General features: G+C 41.5%; 1 protein-coding gene across 4 annotated transcripts in view; it reads left to right on the forward strand.

The window, feature by feature from the left end:
* Positions 1-18,454, forward strand: part of ARNT2 (aryl hydrocarbon receptor nuclear translocator 2) — a 164,083-nt gene that overhangs the window by 91,979 nt on the left and 53,650 nt on the right. For all 4 annotated transcript variants that reach the window (XM_059714606.1, XM_019477676.2, XM_019477677.2 and 1 more), the window contains 3 exons: positions 4,709-4,811; positions 7,933-7,998; positions 8,411-8,496. In XM_059714606.1, coding sequence (XP_059570589.1) covers positions 4,709-4,811; positions 7,933-7,998; positions 8,411-8,496 — 255 coding nt within the window. The remainder of the gene's footprint in view (positions 1-4,708; positions 4,812-7,932; positions 7,999-8,410; positions 8,497-18,454) is intronic.

Consider the following 18,454-nt stretch of genomic DNA (forward strand, 5'->3'; position numbering starts at 1 on the left):
CCAAAGAAAGAATGGAAAAAAAATAATAAAGTATGGGCTGTATCTGATTATCAGGCTATAAACCTTAGCATGCAATGTTTAAACACAGAGGGCCACATTTTCAGAAAGCCTGCAGCTATTGTGTAAAAATGGGGTCAAGCCAAAATCCCAGATTGGAAACCCCGTGAAGATCACAAAGTCCAGATCGGCATCTGAACTTCATGGCTCAGGTCCATCTCAAACACTGCAAGTGCAGAAAAGAGATTTGAATGCTCACAGTAGCAAATAATGCAAAAAGAGGGATGTGCATATATAAATACTCTTTGGATGTTAAAGAAGCAAGTTGTGGCTATGTGAACTGTTGCCTCTTTCGCCATTATGGGATGGTTTTTAGAGCTTGTTTGAAAATTTGTAACAAAGCAGTGTGCAGGATATATCAATGATATTGTTCACTATGGCTTGAACTGCCAATTACCATTGTGCTCTTTCACTCTACCCAGATAATTTCTCTTTTGAACAGTAGTATTTCTCTTTGCTCTGATTTGCCTTAACAGCAGTGTAGGGCAGTAGCAGTTGATATCAGGAGTCTTGATTTGTATTATGGTTCACCTTTTCAGAGGACAGATGGCTTATTATACGCTTAAGCAGTGCTACATTTTTAATCTGAACTGTAATGAATAAATTCCAATAAATTATCAGTTAAATCCAGGTCCAAAAAGTTTGTGGGGTTGGCTTCAGTAAACGTTCTGCTTGCTTATTTATTTTCTCTGCAGCTGCTCTGATGTGAATGATACCAGTGCCTTATTATCAGCAGTGCTGTGACTGAAAAATGGGCACTGTATTTGCACTGTATCTGGGTGAGGAATAGTTTATTTTAAAGCAAAAATAAACTACACACAATAATCAATTTAGTGCCAAAGCTGACAAGTGATTTAAACAGTTCCAGCACTAGAGACATGTTGACATTACTTTCGCCTCAAATTACTCTTCAGTATAACGTTACAAGGGGTGATAATATTCTGAAAATCTTTTTTTATTAATCAGCATATAATTGCCAGCAACAGCTTTAAAGGTGTTTTGTATATGTCTTAAAGTGAGAACTGAGCATGTATCTTTGGGAAAGTATCTTTTTATTTTAATATGATAAGATAAACTGCAGCAACATGGGACGTGGGTGGGTCCCTTTACCAAAAAGAAGCAGTATATTGTTCAAGCTATGCAAAAGCAAATGTGAGTGCCAATTAAAACAAGCTGTCTGTGAGCTCTGTCATAATATCTTTTGATGCAAACAATACTCTGACTCACACCCTGTGTCAGTCACTTGGGTTTCGTGGGGTTTTAAGTCAGAACAAGATTTAGCCCATGAGGTGTTATCTGAGACATCTTCGTTGCAAAATTAAATGCTGACATTCCAGAATATGACCATACCATGGGTTCTGTGCATGCCCAAGGGACATGTCACCAATTATCAACTTAATTGGTGTGTAGCACTGTAGAACATGCTTATATTTCTGGTATGCTGGTTGATGTTAAAAGCTGAGATAGTTCTATTAGTTGTTTGAATGGCATGTTCATCCTGTCCTTTTATTGCCAACATCACTGGAAGAATTTGTGGGCTTTTTCAGTTACAAAACTCCTCAGATTCTTGAAAGCAACTCTTTTCCTGCTTACATGTGCGCAAAATTGTTTTTCCATAAAACTAAAAAGTGTTTTTCCATAAAGCTAAAAAAAAAAAAATGCTTGGCTTGTTTAACTTGATTTAACCTAATCATATGAATGGGGAATTGGTCTCCTTTGGAGTTTTCAAAACCTGGCTAGACAAAGCTTTGGCTGGGATGATCTAGTTGGGGCTGGTCCTGCTTTGAACAGGTGGGTTGGACTAGATGACCTCCTGAGGTCCCTTCCAACCCTAACTTTCTCTGATCCTATCCCCACATTTTGTTACAATATCTAAAATAAATTGTACAAACTTGTTTAGTTTGTTGTATTGTTATGTTTACCTGTGTAGCCACTTGCCTAATGATGACTTCTCCCACTGCCCCGTTCCCATCCTCATCCTGCTCCCAAATCTTGGCTTTTAATTTGACAGCACTAAGTTGTAGCTTGGGAAAAAGCCCACATAGCTGAGAGGGGAGGAATCAAACTCTGCCCTCCTTAAATCCTATGCAGGCTACCCAGGCAGCAGGTAGACGGAGAGAAGCTTGATTCCTCGTTCTGTCCTCCCAATTCATTGGCCATCACTGTTGGTCTTAGGGGCCATGATGCAGGGAACCAATTGTGTCTCTGAGAGGCGCCTATGAATTGCAACTCATCACAGAATTGTGCCTGGCCTGGTGCAATTTATGAACCACTCCATTTCCCATGGCAGTACCTCAACGCACAGTCTAGCCCTTGATAGGCACAAGGATAATGTGCCTATCACATCAGACAGCTTTCTTATAACTGAAAAGTAAATAGCTAATTCTCTCTTCAGTCCAATTTTCTTTGTACAGTATTAATCCTTGAAACATTTTGTGAAGTTTGTGCTGTGAAGCATTTTGTGAAGTTTGTGCTGCTGTCCACAGATGTTTGTGGGTTTTTTTACCCAGTAGGGATAAAATCATTCTCGAAATACAAATCTTTGACTGCAATAAGTGCTCTAGGTCTTAGTTTCTATAGAGACATTTTTTCCAAGCTACCTCAAATGAGTCCAGACTAATATATATTTTAGATTTTCCTGTCCATTTAATGCTAGTATAGCTTCATCTTGTTCAACTGCAAATAGGCTCCTGCTATGCTATACCACTAAGGAAAAAAACCTGATTAAATTGGTTGATTGTATTGCCAGAATTACCAATATTGTCCCCACTGAATAAATGTAGGGAGAGACAGCCCAGTTTAGTGAATCCATTCATATGTAAGTAACAGATTTATTTCCATCCCATGTAAATAAAATATCCAGAATGTATTATCCATCTGTTACATGGTTTGTGGCCCATGTAAAAAAGTATTTTCTCTGTTACTAGTAGGTAAGTGCTGAGGTGATGGAAACCACCAGTGTTCATTACTGGTCAAAACATATCTATGGCAAATTGCTCCCACTTTTTCCTTTCTCCTCGGTCTCTTTTTTTCTTCTTCCGTTTGTTGTCTTTGTTTCATTGTTTTAATTTACTCTCTTAATTTATTTCCCTTTTGTGTGCTTTTTGCTTTCGATCTCTCTTTCATTCCGTTTTTCTCTTGCTGCCCTCTCAGTTTTCTCATTTACTATAGTGACTTGTTCTTTAAAGTGAGATGTCAATGGGTTGGATATCTTTTGATGAGGCATCACCACAGGTATTCCTGTGGCACTCATCTATACCAGAAATAAAGCTTGGTCATAGTCATAGAGGTATAGAGAAATAGGGCTGGAAGGGGCTTCCAGAGGTCATCTAGTCCAGCCTCTTGCTGAGGCAGGATCATCCCTATCCATACCATCCTATACAATCCATAATCTAAACTCTCCATAAGATTGCCATTAACTGTGATGTGACACAGATCTAACACTGTAACCTGCCACAAGTAGGGGAACCACTTCACAAAGTAGGGGAGCAATGTCCTGCTTCTATGAAATGTTGTTGATATAAGCTCAAGGGATCCCAGGGAAGAGGACCACTTTCTCCCCCCAACCCCTCCCCTTACAGAGGAAGGCAAAAAGCCCCTACAGTTCATAGCAATCTAACCATGGGGGGAAATTCCTTTCTGACCCCAAAATGGTGAATGATCTGACCCTGATTGCAGGTGCAAGACCCTCTAGCCAGGAACCTAGCAGGAAAATCAATATACCCCAGTTAAAGTCCTCAGCCTGAGCTGTAGCCAACACTCAATGCCTCTGGGGAGGCTTAAAAATACCATGATATATGTAGCAGGGGGAAAAAAGAAGGGAGCAACCAGTAAAACCCAGAAGCCTGGGAAATACCCATTGTAGAAAATAGACATAGCTGAACCAAGATCATCCCTGACCAGTAGCTGTCCAACCTCTTCTTGAACACCTTCAGTGATGGAGAGTCCACACCTTCCCTAGGCAGTCTATTCCATTGCCTCACTATTTTAACAGTGAAAATATTTTTCCAGTTATCTAATCTAAATTTATTTTGCTGAAACTTCAAGCCATTGGTCTGTGTCCTGCTCTGCAGCAAGAGAGAAAAGGTGATTTCCCTCTTTAAGGCAGTCCTTCAGGTATTTGTAGACTGCTATTGTGGCCCCCTTTTAAGCACGTTTTCTGCAAGCTGAACGTGCCTGGCTCCTTCAGCCTCTCCTCATACGACTTATCTTCCCTATGGTCATGTCTGTATGAGCTGCTCCAAGATAAAAGAATTGTGTGGAGAGGGGGAAGAAAAGCAGCTTCCCCTGCTATATTACCCGCAGGTGTAGGGTGCAGTAAGTCAGGACCTCACTACCATTTCTGTCTCTGTTACCTACTCTCCATCATTAGGTTAGCCAAAGACTCGTGCACGAGTTGTTTAACAGTAACCTACAGACAGCCCCATTCAGCACTTCTTCTTTCACTTAGACCACTGAAAATCAAAAGCAAATCTGTTGACATCAGTAGTTGAATTAGCATCCAAGCTAGTGTAAACAACATCAGAATTTGGTTTGTTTATTCTAAAAGCTTGTGTAATGTCTGGTTTATGAATCTATCGACTTCTTTAACCTTGGAGGAGCTGAGGTGAAACAAACATGCCACATGAATTTCTCTCCTTGACTTTTCCAGGACGAATTTTGGACTTGAAAACTGGAACAGTAAAGAAGGAGGGTCAGCAGTCTTCAATGAGAATGTGCATGGGGTCGAGGCGTTCTTTCATTTGCAGGATGAGGTATGAGGTTCTCTGTATTGCTGTAGTATTTTTTGCTCTTTCTCTCAGCTCTACATTTTGGCCAAGTGTGCAATAGGTATGAACTTTTTAAAAATGTGGAATGTACTAAAAAATACTCTGATGAAACATTTCCAGAATACTTGCTTTAGTAACTAGTGTTAAACTTGCATTTGCCTCTGATTAGTAAGAAAGTCAATAACTCATATCCGTATTGCAGTTATTTTTACCATTGTGCCATATTGTATAATTGCCTAGAGAACTTCGGGCCATCTTAACCACTGGAATGTAAGCTATTGTCTCTGGAGTTTGATTATTTAAATCAATATTCTGGAACAAATTCATCAAAAATGGGATGGCAGTGTAGCTCTGTCTGTGTGTGTGTGCGCGTCTCTCTCTCTCCCTCTCTCTCCCCAACGCATTAAAAAATGTGTTGAAGATGAGCAAAAATTGAATTACAGACATAGTCAGCAATGCAGAAATTAACCGACTGTGGTAAGAATTAAACAGATGTCAGCTGGCTAATTCTACAAAAATGAGTAATTGGGAGAGGGTTTTATTTTGCAATGATGTCTGACATGCTCAGAGTAAGTCCATTCATCCTGACTTAAATGAAAAAAAAAATACACAGGCTTGTCTGCAGCCTGTTCCAGGCATATAACCTTAGGAAGAGTTGATATAAAAATATTTCAAGAGATGCATGCAAACTAAAATGTTGGAAGGTAAAATCAAGCCCAAGATAAGCCTGCTCATGTAATTGGTATTTGCATAATGTTTTGAACATGGCATTCAGCATAGTTATTAAATCCAAAGGCAGGTGTTTGATGTTCAGCCAGATAGGGGTCAAAACTTCTTGAGATGGCTGACTGGAAAGTGTTATTACAGAAGTTCAGAGCCCTCCTATTACAAATGGTTTCTTGCTTTCCTGATGGACCTTATTATGGCTAGCCCTGCTTGTATCGACTAAATGACCAAAAGGCATAGGGAACCCCTTTCTGTTTCCTCCCATACTCTGTGAAGGAGATAATTTGGCCACTGCAGGGACACTCTAGGTCTACTGGTAGTTGAATCCAAACAAGGGATGAGTATCAAACTAGAAGCAGAGGACTAGGATAGGAGACAATTCAGCAAGGAGGGAGGGCATGCTTCATTACTCCTATGATAATGACAGTTTAAGGTATGAATCCCTCCAGTATTCTAAATACTCCCTCTCTTAGTACTCTCTACTGCTCAGAGAGATAATTTAGCTTAGTTGTAGGATTTAGCAACAGGAGTACTGTATTTACCTGAATCCAAGATGACTGTGAATTTAAGACAACCCCCTAATAATTAGATTCTGCACATGGAACACTTGTAACTTTTGTTATGATTTTCCATATATAGAATCTAATTGTTGGGGGATCATCTTAAATTTTTGTCCCCCTTTTCCACCCCCTGTCTCCCCACACTACTACAATGGGGAAGGCAGAGGTAGTGGGGTGAGATCAAGCAGCTTTCCCCCTGCCACCTGCTCCCCTGCAGCTGCAGCAGCTGCCTGCCTTTTCCACCACCTCATGCTCAATTCCAAGATGAGGGTCTCCCCCCACCTATGTTAATGGTGAAAAAGCCCTTGTCTTGGAATTGAGTAAATGCAGTAATGTCTGTACTGGAAATGGACTCCAGTAACATATGCATGTCCTCTCACATAACTCTTAGAATGGTTCCTTCTACCAGTAATGTATAACTCTGTCAGATTACTGAATTCAGGCAAATTACGTTTTAGTAAAATAATTCAGTTTGAGCTTCATTATTTAGAATGCACCTCTTTGTCCTCTAACCACGATTACTGATCATGTAATGTGGGCTTTGAGCAGACAGAACCAGACCTAATATCCAGTTTACAATTGTTCTCCAGCTTTTAAAAGCAGCCATCCAAATCCCAATTATTTACTAACACCCTGATCCTGCAAACACTAATGCATGTGAGTAACTTTATACACGTGAGTAGTCCCATTGTGTTTCTAATTCTAAACCATTTTCATTGTTCCTTTTACTTTCTGGCAGTGACTGGTAAAACTCTTAGTAGGGGCAGAGGGGGATGTTCAGACCCACATCTCAACCAGTCCTCAAATGATGTCAATTTCCCATGTGATTCGTTCTTTTGTTGTCTGAATGTTCTCTTTTCCAATGAAAATACTCTGTTTTCTCCTTCAAAACCATTTACTTGGCTTCAAAGGGACACTAATAGTTAGATATAGAGTTATGCAGTTAAATGTGCAGTTGGATATGCATATAAATATAAGCAGCTGTGAAAATAATTTATAAGCAAGAAGCCAGTTAATATTATTAACAGGCAGTCAATATGTAGCAAAACCTTTGTTTCATAGAAGTCTCTTGGAATATATGTAACGGTCAGATATTTAGTACAATAATATTGGGTGGCAGTATGTATGCCAGCATACATTTCTGTGAGAGTACAACGATAGTACGTAAGTAAGTAGTATATGAATTGTATGTATTTGAAGTAGATATTTTGTGTGTCACACTATATCACAGGTGGAGCAGAAGTAGATTGTACAGGTGTACATTCAAGAGACTAGTGTCTGTTGCACAAGTAACTGGTGAATGCACAAGTTTAGATGACTATGGTTTCTCTGTGTCAATAGCTCCCCTGGAAGCTGGAATTATTCTATGTGGGTTTATTATTAGAGGGCCTAAAGCATGTGTTTTGTTTAGCTTTTGTAGTTGTTTTTAATGTGTTGTGGTCTGTTACAGTCTATCTGTGCTTGAAACGAGTGCTGGAATTCTCTGCTTCAGGCTGTCTTTTGTTCTTGTGTTTCTTATCCTTGTATTTCTTTAGCTTCCTCTTTATTTTGGGGCATTCTTTTGTAAGCCAGCAGATTTTCTCTGTATTTCTTTAATTCTTGAATTGGTCTGGGGCATTAAACAGGGGAAAATTAAAAGGGAAGTTATAGTAAATGCGACTTGTAAGAAAATATTTTTCCCCCCTAAAACTTCCAGTCGAAAGCAGATATACAGTGCTACTTGACTACGTTTTAATAAAGGTTTCTAGGTGCATTTGCCCCAAGCATTCCTATTGCAGTACCTTTTTTTTTAATCCTTTAAAATGCCAATTTGCTTTTAGGTGTGGAAATGCTCCTTTGGATCACTTACCTCTGAACAGAATAACCACCATGAGGAAAAGATACAGGTGAGTCCATTTCACTTGACACTACAGTCTAACACTCAATCAATGAACTCTCCCAGTTATTTATTTCACTAAAGCTAAATCTTTTAAGTGTTACATGGCCAGAGCTTATGGCTCACGAGTATTGTGAGCTTATGCTAGTAAAGAGTGAGCACAGGGCTAGAAATTCTAGTCCTGGCAATGTCACCATTGTATTCGAGGCCTTGTATGTGTCAGCTAATGTTTTTGCCTTGATTCACTTCATTCGTACAATAATATTTACTTACCAGTCTCACAGATATGTCTCATGATTAGATAAGGGACATTTTTACAAATAAAATTGGTAGATTTATGTAAAACAACCAGTACTAATATAACAGTGTCAAGTTCTGTTGGAGGTCAGACATATTACAGTTGTTGTTTCTGGTCCATGTAGGAATGGGCTAGGCCCAGTAAAAGAGGGAGAAGCACAGTATGCTGTCGTCCATTGCACTGGATACATCAAGGCCTGGCCACCAGCAGGTAAAAATTCCTTTAAGGGCAGTGTGCTGGGGACTGACTGCAATACAACTTAATCTCCTACCTCTAGAGTCTGTTGGCCCCCTTTTTAGTTAGACACTTGGGTCCAGATCCAAAAAGCTACTTAGATGCTTAGGTTCCTAATGACATCTCTGAGGGTTTGGGTGCCTAAATGCCTTTCCAGGTCTGGTGCTTTAGGCTGGGATTTTCAGAGGAAACGAAGGGAATTTGGAGCCCAGGTTCCATGGCAGTTAAGTGTCTGATTCCTTAAGCTCATTTGAAAATCCCAGTTTTAGTGTGATGATGATGATGATCCTAAGTGCACAATGACCCATATTTAAATTTACTTAGCAACTTCTGTTTGCTGCATATATTCAGTTTGTTGTGACAAAACTGCCTGGTCCATGAGAAGCCCGCGCCCTGCAGAGATTTAAATGTGATGCTTTAGATGAAGGTGAAAAGTAGTTATTTTATGCCTGATCATATGTACTACCCATTGTTTGTAGTTGATACACTTCTGCATGATATTTCACATTAATTTTCTTAAGTTATTGTTAAAAAGTTCAGAGAAGCTGATTTTGATTGTTGAACTAAATCAAGTTTAAAGCATGGAGCAGTAATTTGTGTCCCATTTAAACTAGTTACTCCCCATCCAGCTTCTTTTGAAGAACAGCATTAGCATTTTTGTTGCAATCCAGAAGTTGGTCATTATTGTTACGCATCCATTATCTCACTGGTATTTTACTACTTTTGCTTTCCACATAAAACTTGCATAAACGTCGTTGACAATTGTAAATATTAACTGAAGAGGCATTGCAGGTGCAAAATGACACATTACATATGAGTATAAAAGTTGAGGCTCAAATTCAAACGCTTTTGTAGCATAAATAAAAATGACCTGATTTTTCAGAGATAATCATTGAAGCCAGTAAAAGCAGCAGGCATTCCACATCTTTAAAAAAAACTCACAGAAGCTTTTATGTTTAAACTAGCGAATTGCCCGTGAAGAATGATTTGGGGGGGGGACCGGTACACCACCACCCAGCGCCACTGCTACCACCGACCACAGCCTCCCCCCCCACCCTTCCACCCCATGACCGCCCCATGCTGCCACCGCTCTGCATCTGGCCATGCGCTGCACCACCCCCACTGCCGCTCTGCATCTGCTGCTCTGCCCCACCTCCCCCCCCCCCCCCCCCCACTCTGCTGGAGCCTTGCCCTGCCCATCGTTCTTGATGCAGCACTGGCTGGAGCCATGCCCCGCCGGGAGCCACGCCCTCCAAGAGCGTTACAGACACACAGACTAAACCCTTTATGTATACATAGATTAGATGTTTAACTTCGGATTTGATGTTTGAAAGCTTTAGCATCAATGTAAGCGAGTGAGCCCTCACTTAATGTGGAGAACATTACAATCACTACTTACGAGTATCTCTGTTTTGTAGTGAAGTTTCTGGGAATCAAGTCTATGCGTGCTGCTTTGAATTATAAAGAAAAACCCATTTGCGTACTGTAATTCAATATTACTGCTGGGAATATTTACATAGGGGAAAATTCTGTGAACAAAGGGAAGCTAGCTGAGGATCACTCAATCACTGTAAATGACTGGTTTGGCTGACCTTGGCTCTTGTAGAAGATGAAGAGGTTGTTTTTAATCTGACAACTTTTGCTGGCATGAATCAAAAGAAGAGTTGTTTTGCCCTTTTGTGGTTAAAGCTTAGTGTACCGCAAACATAATTCAGGTTTACTGCAAGGATTAAAAGCATCAAAAGTCCCATTACACTAAAACCATACGCTGCTTGGGCAGATCTTCACATGCAGCTATCCATTTCTTATTGATTCTGTGTTGATTTGCATTTTCAAAGGTTATATAATAATTTTGATCTTACAGTATTCTTCACACTCTCATATGTACTATATGCATTCAAAAATGAAAGTGATACATCCTTCTGGAATTCAGCAGTTTTCAACAAAACAAAGATGATTCATATCACATGTCATCAACCTATACTTTACATAAGAAACAGTAGGATAAAACCCCTCATCTCGCACATAGTGGAAATCTGCATACTGTAAAGGTCAAAATGTTTCAAAATCATTTTATCTTCACAAAGTAAACAATAAAGTCTGAATGAATGTCTTTAGCAAAGTGTGCCAGTATTCCCCTTCAAGGAGGTTTCAGTTTTCAGAAATTTCCTTTGGTAATTTCAAATGCAAGTGAATTCAGTTGTCTTGTGCTAAATCAAATATCCTGCAAGATGTGTGCAGTTCTACTGAATGGGCAGCTTGGCTCAGACCAAAAAGTTGCAACAAATTAGCAGATAATTAATTGGAAGCCCAACAATAAAGACCTTACATTGTATATGGCTTTAAGCAGTATATCAGAACTGTAACACTTGGTTGCCACAAAAGAGTTGAACAAGGGCTGTGTTGTAGAAACATAAGACATTAAAGGATCTCCTGAACTGCTGCATCCAGTCACCTGCTATTGCAGCCAGGGTATCATATAATCCCTTTCATAGTCTTCTGAAGCTAACTCTTAAAAGTAGTTCTGTTTTTTGCCTCTACCATTTCAGCCAGAAGGCAGATCCAGAACCTCTTTGCTCTTTTGTTCAGAAACCACCTTCTACTACCCAGCCTGATTTCTATTCAGGCAAGTTTGTACCCATTTGCTCTTGTGTCAACATTTTCCTTTACCTCAAATGCTCTTCTTTCTCCTGGCTGTGTTTCCCCTTGTAATTATAGACAGCAATCTTATCCCCTCAGCATTTGTTTTGCTAATTAAGCAAACCAAGCTTGTCCAATCTCTCTTCATGTGCTAGACCCTCCATTCCCCTGGTTTTCCTAGTAGCTCTGCTCTGCACCTCATCTAGAACAAGTTAATGTCTTCTGAGCATAGGTGACTAAAAGTCATCTGAGATGAGGTCCTACCAGTGCTTTATACAACAAATACTTCCTATCTCTATTGGAAATACCATTATTGATGTGTCCTGTGAATGCAGCTCTTGGTTACCCTGTGATCGACTAATATACCCACATTGCTTTCCTCCTCAGTCATTAACAAAAAACAAACTGCCAGCTTGCAATAAGACATAATATGACTGGTCCCCAAATACATGACCTTGCGTTTTATACTCTTGCATATTATTCTGTTTCTGTTACTCCCGTTCTCTAGCTGATCCAGTTTTGATATGCTATGTCAGAGTTCCAACTCCAGAATTGTTTTTAATAACAATCTGCAAACTTTTTACTACCATATGTTTTACATAATGCAAATGTAACCCTTCTGGCAGGCCCTGGCTGGCAGTAACAAGGCTTGGATTCAAATTTAGGGGTTTAACACCAATCGTAGTAAAAAAAAAAATAAAAAAATTGCAGATGATCAGTTAAAAGAAAAGGTCTTGTCTTGACAATCTTGTTTGACTGCTGCAGCAATACTATGCTGTCCCCACCACAGGCATCCCCTGCTGATAACTCTGACTGCACCTTATACCATGCTACCTGCCCTGGCCCACTTCCTAGCATTACCACCCCTTCCCCAACCACTACTTCCCCTGCCCTGACACAGATACTCACTCAACTGCCTTTCCCCCATCCAGGCCCTGCAGTTCTCTCCTGGCTACACTGCATTCCTCCTTGTATCTTTGAGGAGAGCAGCTATTAGATGCAGGGGATAGCCAGAGAGAGACAAAAGTAGCACATGGCTGGGCAGTAGGGCTGTGCGAAGCTTCTGTTGCTGACTTGATTCAGAGGAGATTCAGCCCAATTCAGTGGCTGAATCTCTGAATCCAGTTCGAATTGGGAGACCCATTAATCTCTCCGAATCGAATTGAAAGTTTCTGATTTGATTCAGAGAGATTTGATGATTCAGCCATAGACACAGCTTTGTATGTTTTTGCTATGTACCTCAAGGTACCAGACGTGGCTTGTGAATGCTCAGATGGTAGGGCGGATGGAGTGTCCCACGGGAGTGCAGGGGGGGTCCCCTGCACACTTGGTGGTGGACCCGGAAGCGGACCAGAAGTACTTCCAGGTCCACTGCCAAGTGTGTGGGGAACCCCCCTGCCCCCCAGCTTGGTAACAGGTGCCCCCTGGGTCTGAGAGGGCATCTGGGCTCCCCCTGCGGCCAGTTGCTGAGCTGGAGGGGTGTGGGGGGGTCCCCAGCAAACTCAGCGGCAGAACCTGAAGTGGGGTCCACTGCCGAGTGCATGGGGGGACCCCTGCACTCCCGTGGGACGCTCCACCTGCCCCACCATTTCAGCATTCACAAGCCATGCCTGGTACCTTGAGGTATATAGAAAAAACAAAAAGCTGCATCTATGGCTGAATCACTGATTCTCTGAATCAGAATTGAATCTTCAGATTCAGATTTGGCCGAATTGAATCAGGACAGCAATCTGAATCAGCAAATCGAATCACTGTCCCCCAAATCAGGCCAAATCCGAATTTGAATCAAATACTGCCCTCTAGGCACACCCCTACTGGGCAGTGGGCCACAAGTGAGCTGCAAAGCCCTGATGAGCTCCTGCCAAGGGTACGGCGCTACCACTCAGATACCAGTGGGAGCATAGTGGAGTTACTCCATTCCATCTGTCCATCGCACTCATTGTTTCTTATCTTTTTGCAGACAACTCTTCTTCTCCCCAGCTTCCTTTGCTGTATTTTTTTATTATGGACTGCCTGTAAATTTATGGAGAGTTGGCGACCCTGATCCAAATTATTCTCTGTGTTGACAAAGTCTCATAACTGCAGCAGACTCCCAGGGGGACACATTGGCTTTTAATACATTTTATGGGAAGTAAGATACTAGTACATATGCCTTTCATATGGTTCTGTTTTAACATACTGCTTAGACCAATGATACATGGTGCATCTCTTTCAGGGCATGTTAAGTACAATGGGCCTTCCATTTTTTCCCCACTGGATCTTCTGTTGATGTATTTTCTGTCTCCATCTGGTGCTGCTTTGTGCTAGTAGATGCAGTGAATCCCATTGACTTTGAGTTGCTTGGGTATATTTGAGAGTGGAACTTGGCCCCTAGATATACCTGTGGCAATGTAACACTTCTCTTGGTAACATGCTATAATATGCAAAGCAAATGAAATATCTTAAATGCAAAGGAAATCAAATGTGTTAACGATGCGTTACCCCATAATGAAATTACTTGTGTAACATCAGGTCCTGGGAGCAGCAGCAGGCATCTGTTTTTTTGTATACGCTTGAGCCTTTGGAGTAAATTTGGTATGCAGCAAACCAAAGGTGTTTTCAGACTAATCCTCCTTTCCTCAGGATTGCCATTTATTTGTATAGAGACATCTGGACTTCATAACTAAGGCCTCTTTTCCTTCTTCAAGATCATAAAAGCTGGAATGGTGGCTATACAGCCAATATACAACACCGTCACGTTTTTATGAAGAAGGGAAAGAAATATTTAACAAATTCACTTAATATTAATTTGTTTGTCAGATGGTATATTGCCTCCTTTTTAGCATGTGGTTGTGACTAAGCATTTTTTTCATTGAGAAAACAAATGAAATATTTCACCTCTGTTGTCAGCCTGTTCCTGCACCCTGGGGATCTGGAGTTTAATCCAAGGACAAGGGGAAGAGAAGTTTTTGCCAATCCCGCCCCCCACCCCCAACTCCTCCCCTGGTACCATCTTACTGCTAGCCATGCAATGAGTACAGTTTGAGCAATGGTAGGACACTGTCTTGATAATGTGTCTCAACACTTGTCTGGGAGACTGACTAGTTCAAACTCCACAGCTCAGTCATCCTTTCCAGAAAATACCAGTGATGTTCCTAATTTGTGCCAACCTTGACTGAGTCTGTTATTTAAAATGGTAAGAAGGATGGCCCAATGAACTATAGTCTGGTAAACCTGATGTCAGTGCCAAGTAAAGTAAGGGAACACCTAATTTGGGACTCTATCAAGAAAGAATTAGCGGGTAACAACATAAGCAAGGTCAGGCAACATAGTTTTGTAGAAATAGGTCTTGTCAAGAAAAGATGATAGATATTGATTGGCAGTGTTGCAGATTTGATTGCTAAAGGCAGCCATGTTTATGCATGATTTATCCAAGGCCTTTGATGTAGTACCAAATATTATGTTAACTAAAGAAAAATCTATTATGTGGAATGAATAGGGCACATGATAGATTAATTAAAAACTGACTCAAAATATACCAATATATCAGTGAAGGGTTCTGTTTTTAGAGGGGACCTCAAAGCTCAGTGGTCAATTTAGTACTGTTAATTATTTTTTTTCAGTTATTCAGGTGATGGAAGAGCTTGCAGAAGACATGAAGATTCCTGGGCCATAAATAATGAGAAGAGCAAGTTACTGTAGGAGTTACCTGAATAACCGGTTAAATAATCATGATACAATAAAATTAGCTTTGATACAGCCATGGGGATCTGGGAACCAAGAACGCAGGTTTTATCTGCAAGCTGGGAGAGTCCATTTTGGAAAGAAGTGACTAAGGGGAAGGGCTTAGGGGTCAGCCATCACAGTAATGGTTCTCATTGTGGCACTGGACTAAACAGACTAAGGCGAATGTTGGGAACATGGGAAGGGGCATATCAAGCAGAAGTAGGGTAATATTCGGGCCTCTTTTCACAGCACTGGTAAGGCCATTACAAGAACAGTGCATCCAGTCCCCACTTTGAGAAGGATCTAGAAATACTAGCAACCTCAAAGGTCGGGAAAAATAAGCTGGGATCAGAAAATAAGCCTTCATGATACGAGGCCTATGGAGGTGAACCTATTCACTTTATTAAAAGGTGGGCATTAAGAGGTGACTTGCTGACTTTTATATGGTTGCTTACACATGGACAAGGTACTTGTAATGGAGGCATTACAGGTTTCAAAGTCTAGAAGCTGAAGTTAGACAAAGTCAACCCTGAAATAAGCTCTGCTTTCCTGGCTGTCTGGGCAATTACACATTGGAGTAGATTATCCAAAGAGGTGACAAATTTACAGTTGTTTGGAGCCTGTAAGGCAACATTAAATATCTTTTTGCTAAACTGCTGTATTACAGTTTCTGGGAGAAACTGCATGGCTTGTGTGTGCAGAAGCACAGGCTAGAGCTTGGGTGAACCTCTTTCACCTTGGGATTTGTGAATCTCTGACACCCCATCTTTCCTTGTGGGAGAGCAATACTGTAGTACAGTCACTAAATTTACAGTGCCTGTAGCTTTGTACTGTTCATGTTTATAATAAAATCTCACACTTTGGAACATAAGCTAGTCAGCTGCAGGGGTCAGGAGGGAGTATTTCTTCAGGAGGGTGTCAGAGGGTGTAGTGTAAGGGTTCTGAAGCATTGGGGACCCGTGTTTGGTTGTAGGCAGGACAGCAAACAGGGTAACCCGTGCTTGGAGGGGGCACAGAAAATCTTTTCTTAGAAGGTTGATTGGGGAGTCTTGCTCACATGCTTAAAGTCATGTTGATTCCTAGACTTGCAGTTGGCAAGGAATTTTCCCCTCAGCAAGACTGGATAGTTTTTGCTTTTCTTTGCAGCAAATAGTAATGGTTCACTTGTTGGGATCATATTTCACGTAACCAGTTACCTGTCGCATTGTGACCATGGGCATTGTTGATACCTTGTTCTTGCCTGTTCTGTCTGTGGTATGTAGCATAGTTTCCTGATATCTAAAAAGCTTTAGCTTAACTCAACCCTTTGGGCTTAATGTGGGATTTGGATAAAACTTAATGGACTATAACACACAGGAGGTCAGACTAGGTGGAGTAATGGACCCTCCTGGCCTTAAGAATATATGAAACTGCAGAATTACTTTTTGAGATGTTGCTCCCTCTGTTTAAAAACATGGGATGAAATTCTTTGCTGACTTGATTCCATTGATTGCATTCTGCAGACAGTTAAGTCCACAGAATTCAAAAGTGTGGACCTTGACTTATTTAAAAGGAAACTAGTCCTTCAGCACCCAACAAAGTCTAGACTAATATGAATGCTTTTCCCTTCCCCTCTACCCCTTTCCTGCCTTCATTTAAGAGAACATTTTAAGAGAGATTTTTCCAGTGGCCCAAAACATAAAATAAATCTTAACACTGGCCAAGACTTGATTGTGTAAGGAACAAAACTCTTCACTAACACTGAGCGCTTAATTTGATGACTACCAGAGCTTATCTCAAGGGTTGATTGTCAGTGGGAATAACCGCGTTGTCTCCATGCCTGACTAATCTGTCAGACCCCAAATCTTTTCACTGTAAAGGAACTGTAAAGTTCACCTGTCATTCATGGCCAGACTGTTTCTAGCCCTTGTATGTGCACCAGAGGTATGGGGGGGGGGAAAAAAAGGAATGTCCAACTATACCCTACACCATGGGTAAGAAATCCTGCCTCCCCTTTGCATGGGTTGCCCCTATGGGAGAGTAATCTTCTTGAAGTAATGCCTGGAGGATGCAAAGGTTATGGCCCCTACCTTTCATTTTCTCTTTCTTAAAAACGAATCCCCAAAGTGTGCTTCAGCCTGCACACTTAACAAGTAAGCCTGTGTGAATAGAGAAGTATTCAATTCGGATTTGGATTTGGATTCAGCTGATTCAGAGGACAGTGATTTGATTCAGAGATTCGGATCACTGTCCTGAATCGATTCGGCCAAATCAGCTTCAGAAGATTCGGCACTGATTCAGAGAGATTTGGTGATTTGGATCAGCCAGGGAGAGGCAGGCACAGCCAGGTGGCTGCAGGTTCTCCTGCAGCTTCTCTGGCTGTGCCTGCCTCTCACTGGGTGGGGGAGCCACAGGAGAAGCCCCCATGGCTGCCCTGCCTGACCCCATCCACTGCCCAGCCCCAACCTAGTCCCAGCACTTAAAGCCTCATACTCATCAGCTCTGGCAGTGGCGATTGGGGCCTCTGGGTGCTTGTGGCAGAGCCCCCTGCACAGTGGGTGGCAGCGGGGGTCGCCCCCCACACCTGGCACCCACGGGGCAGCTGCCCCACGGCACCCTCCTCCACTAATTGGGCAGCTTGTCCCAGCCCCAATCCCTCCCCGCTCCCCCAACCCCAACACACCTACCGGCTGGAGGCAGCTGTCAGCTGCGTGTTTAGTCAATGGTCGAATCTCCGAATCAGCCGAATCTTTTCCAAAACTTTTCCAAATCTATTTGGATGCCTCAAATTGGTTTGGAGCTTTTACTTGATCTCCCAATTCGATTTGGATTCAGAGATTCAGTCCCCAAATCAGGCCGAATCTCCTCCAAATCAAATCAGCTACTGAAATTTCGTACAGCCCTATTAACAAGCTCCCCACAGGAGGTGGAAGAGGAAGATGGAGTCCTACCTGGAGTTTCCCTGGTACAGTGTCATACTGCCCCCATACTGCATGGGGTCATACTAAGTTTTACCCAAATCCCACATTAAACCCACCACATTGAATTAGGCTAAAGCATTTCAGACATCACTATCTTGGCCACTAGGTTTTGCCTGTGGGTAAGTGCATGGAGCCACTTTGAGGGGCCAATCCATTCAGGTTGAATTTGTAAATGTCCTGTCTATTTTCAGTCTTTGCCTCACTACAAAGGGCAAGCATTTGACATACATGCAACAGAGTCCCTCTTAAGCCATCATAAATAGTATACTGGTCTTGCATAGATTTTGCAGAGGCATACATTTCTCCCAGAGTTAATTTTCTGTGTCAGACCTAATTGAAATTTGTTTTGGAAAAAGCTAAGCTTTGTTTTTCTAGCCAGGTCTATTATGTGCTGCTTATGTGTTATAATAAACGATGAAATGCCATGCTGAATTATTTTGAATCAGGTGAAAAGACTCCTTATTTGAAACTGGCTGAGCACACATTCCAGTCTCTGATCCTCCATTTGTTTTGTCTAATACAGAACAGCTATGGGAACCTGTGCTTCCTGTTGCATGCAAATAGTTGAGAGTTAAGAGTAATCCAGAAAATGTTACTTTTTCCCAATCTTTTTCTTTTTAAATTTGATT

Source organism: Alligator mississippiensis, chromosome 11 (genome assembly GCF_030867095.1).
Source record: "Alligator mississippiensis isolate rAllMis1 chromosome 11, rAllMis1, whole genome shotgun sequence".
NCBI lineage: Eukaryota > Metazoa > Chordata > Crocodylia > Alligatoridae > Alligator > Alligator mississippiensis.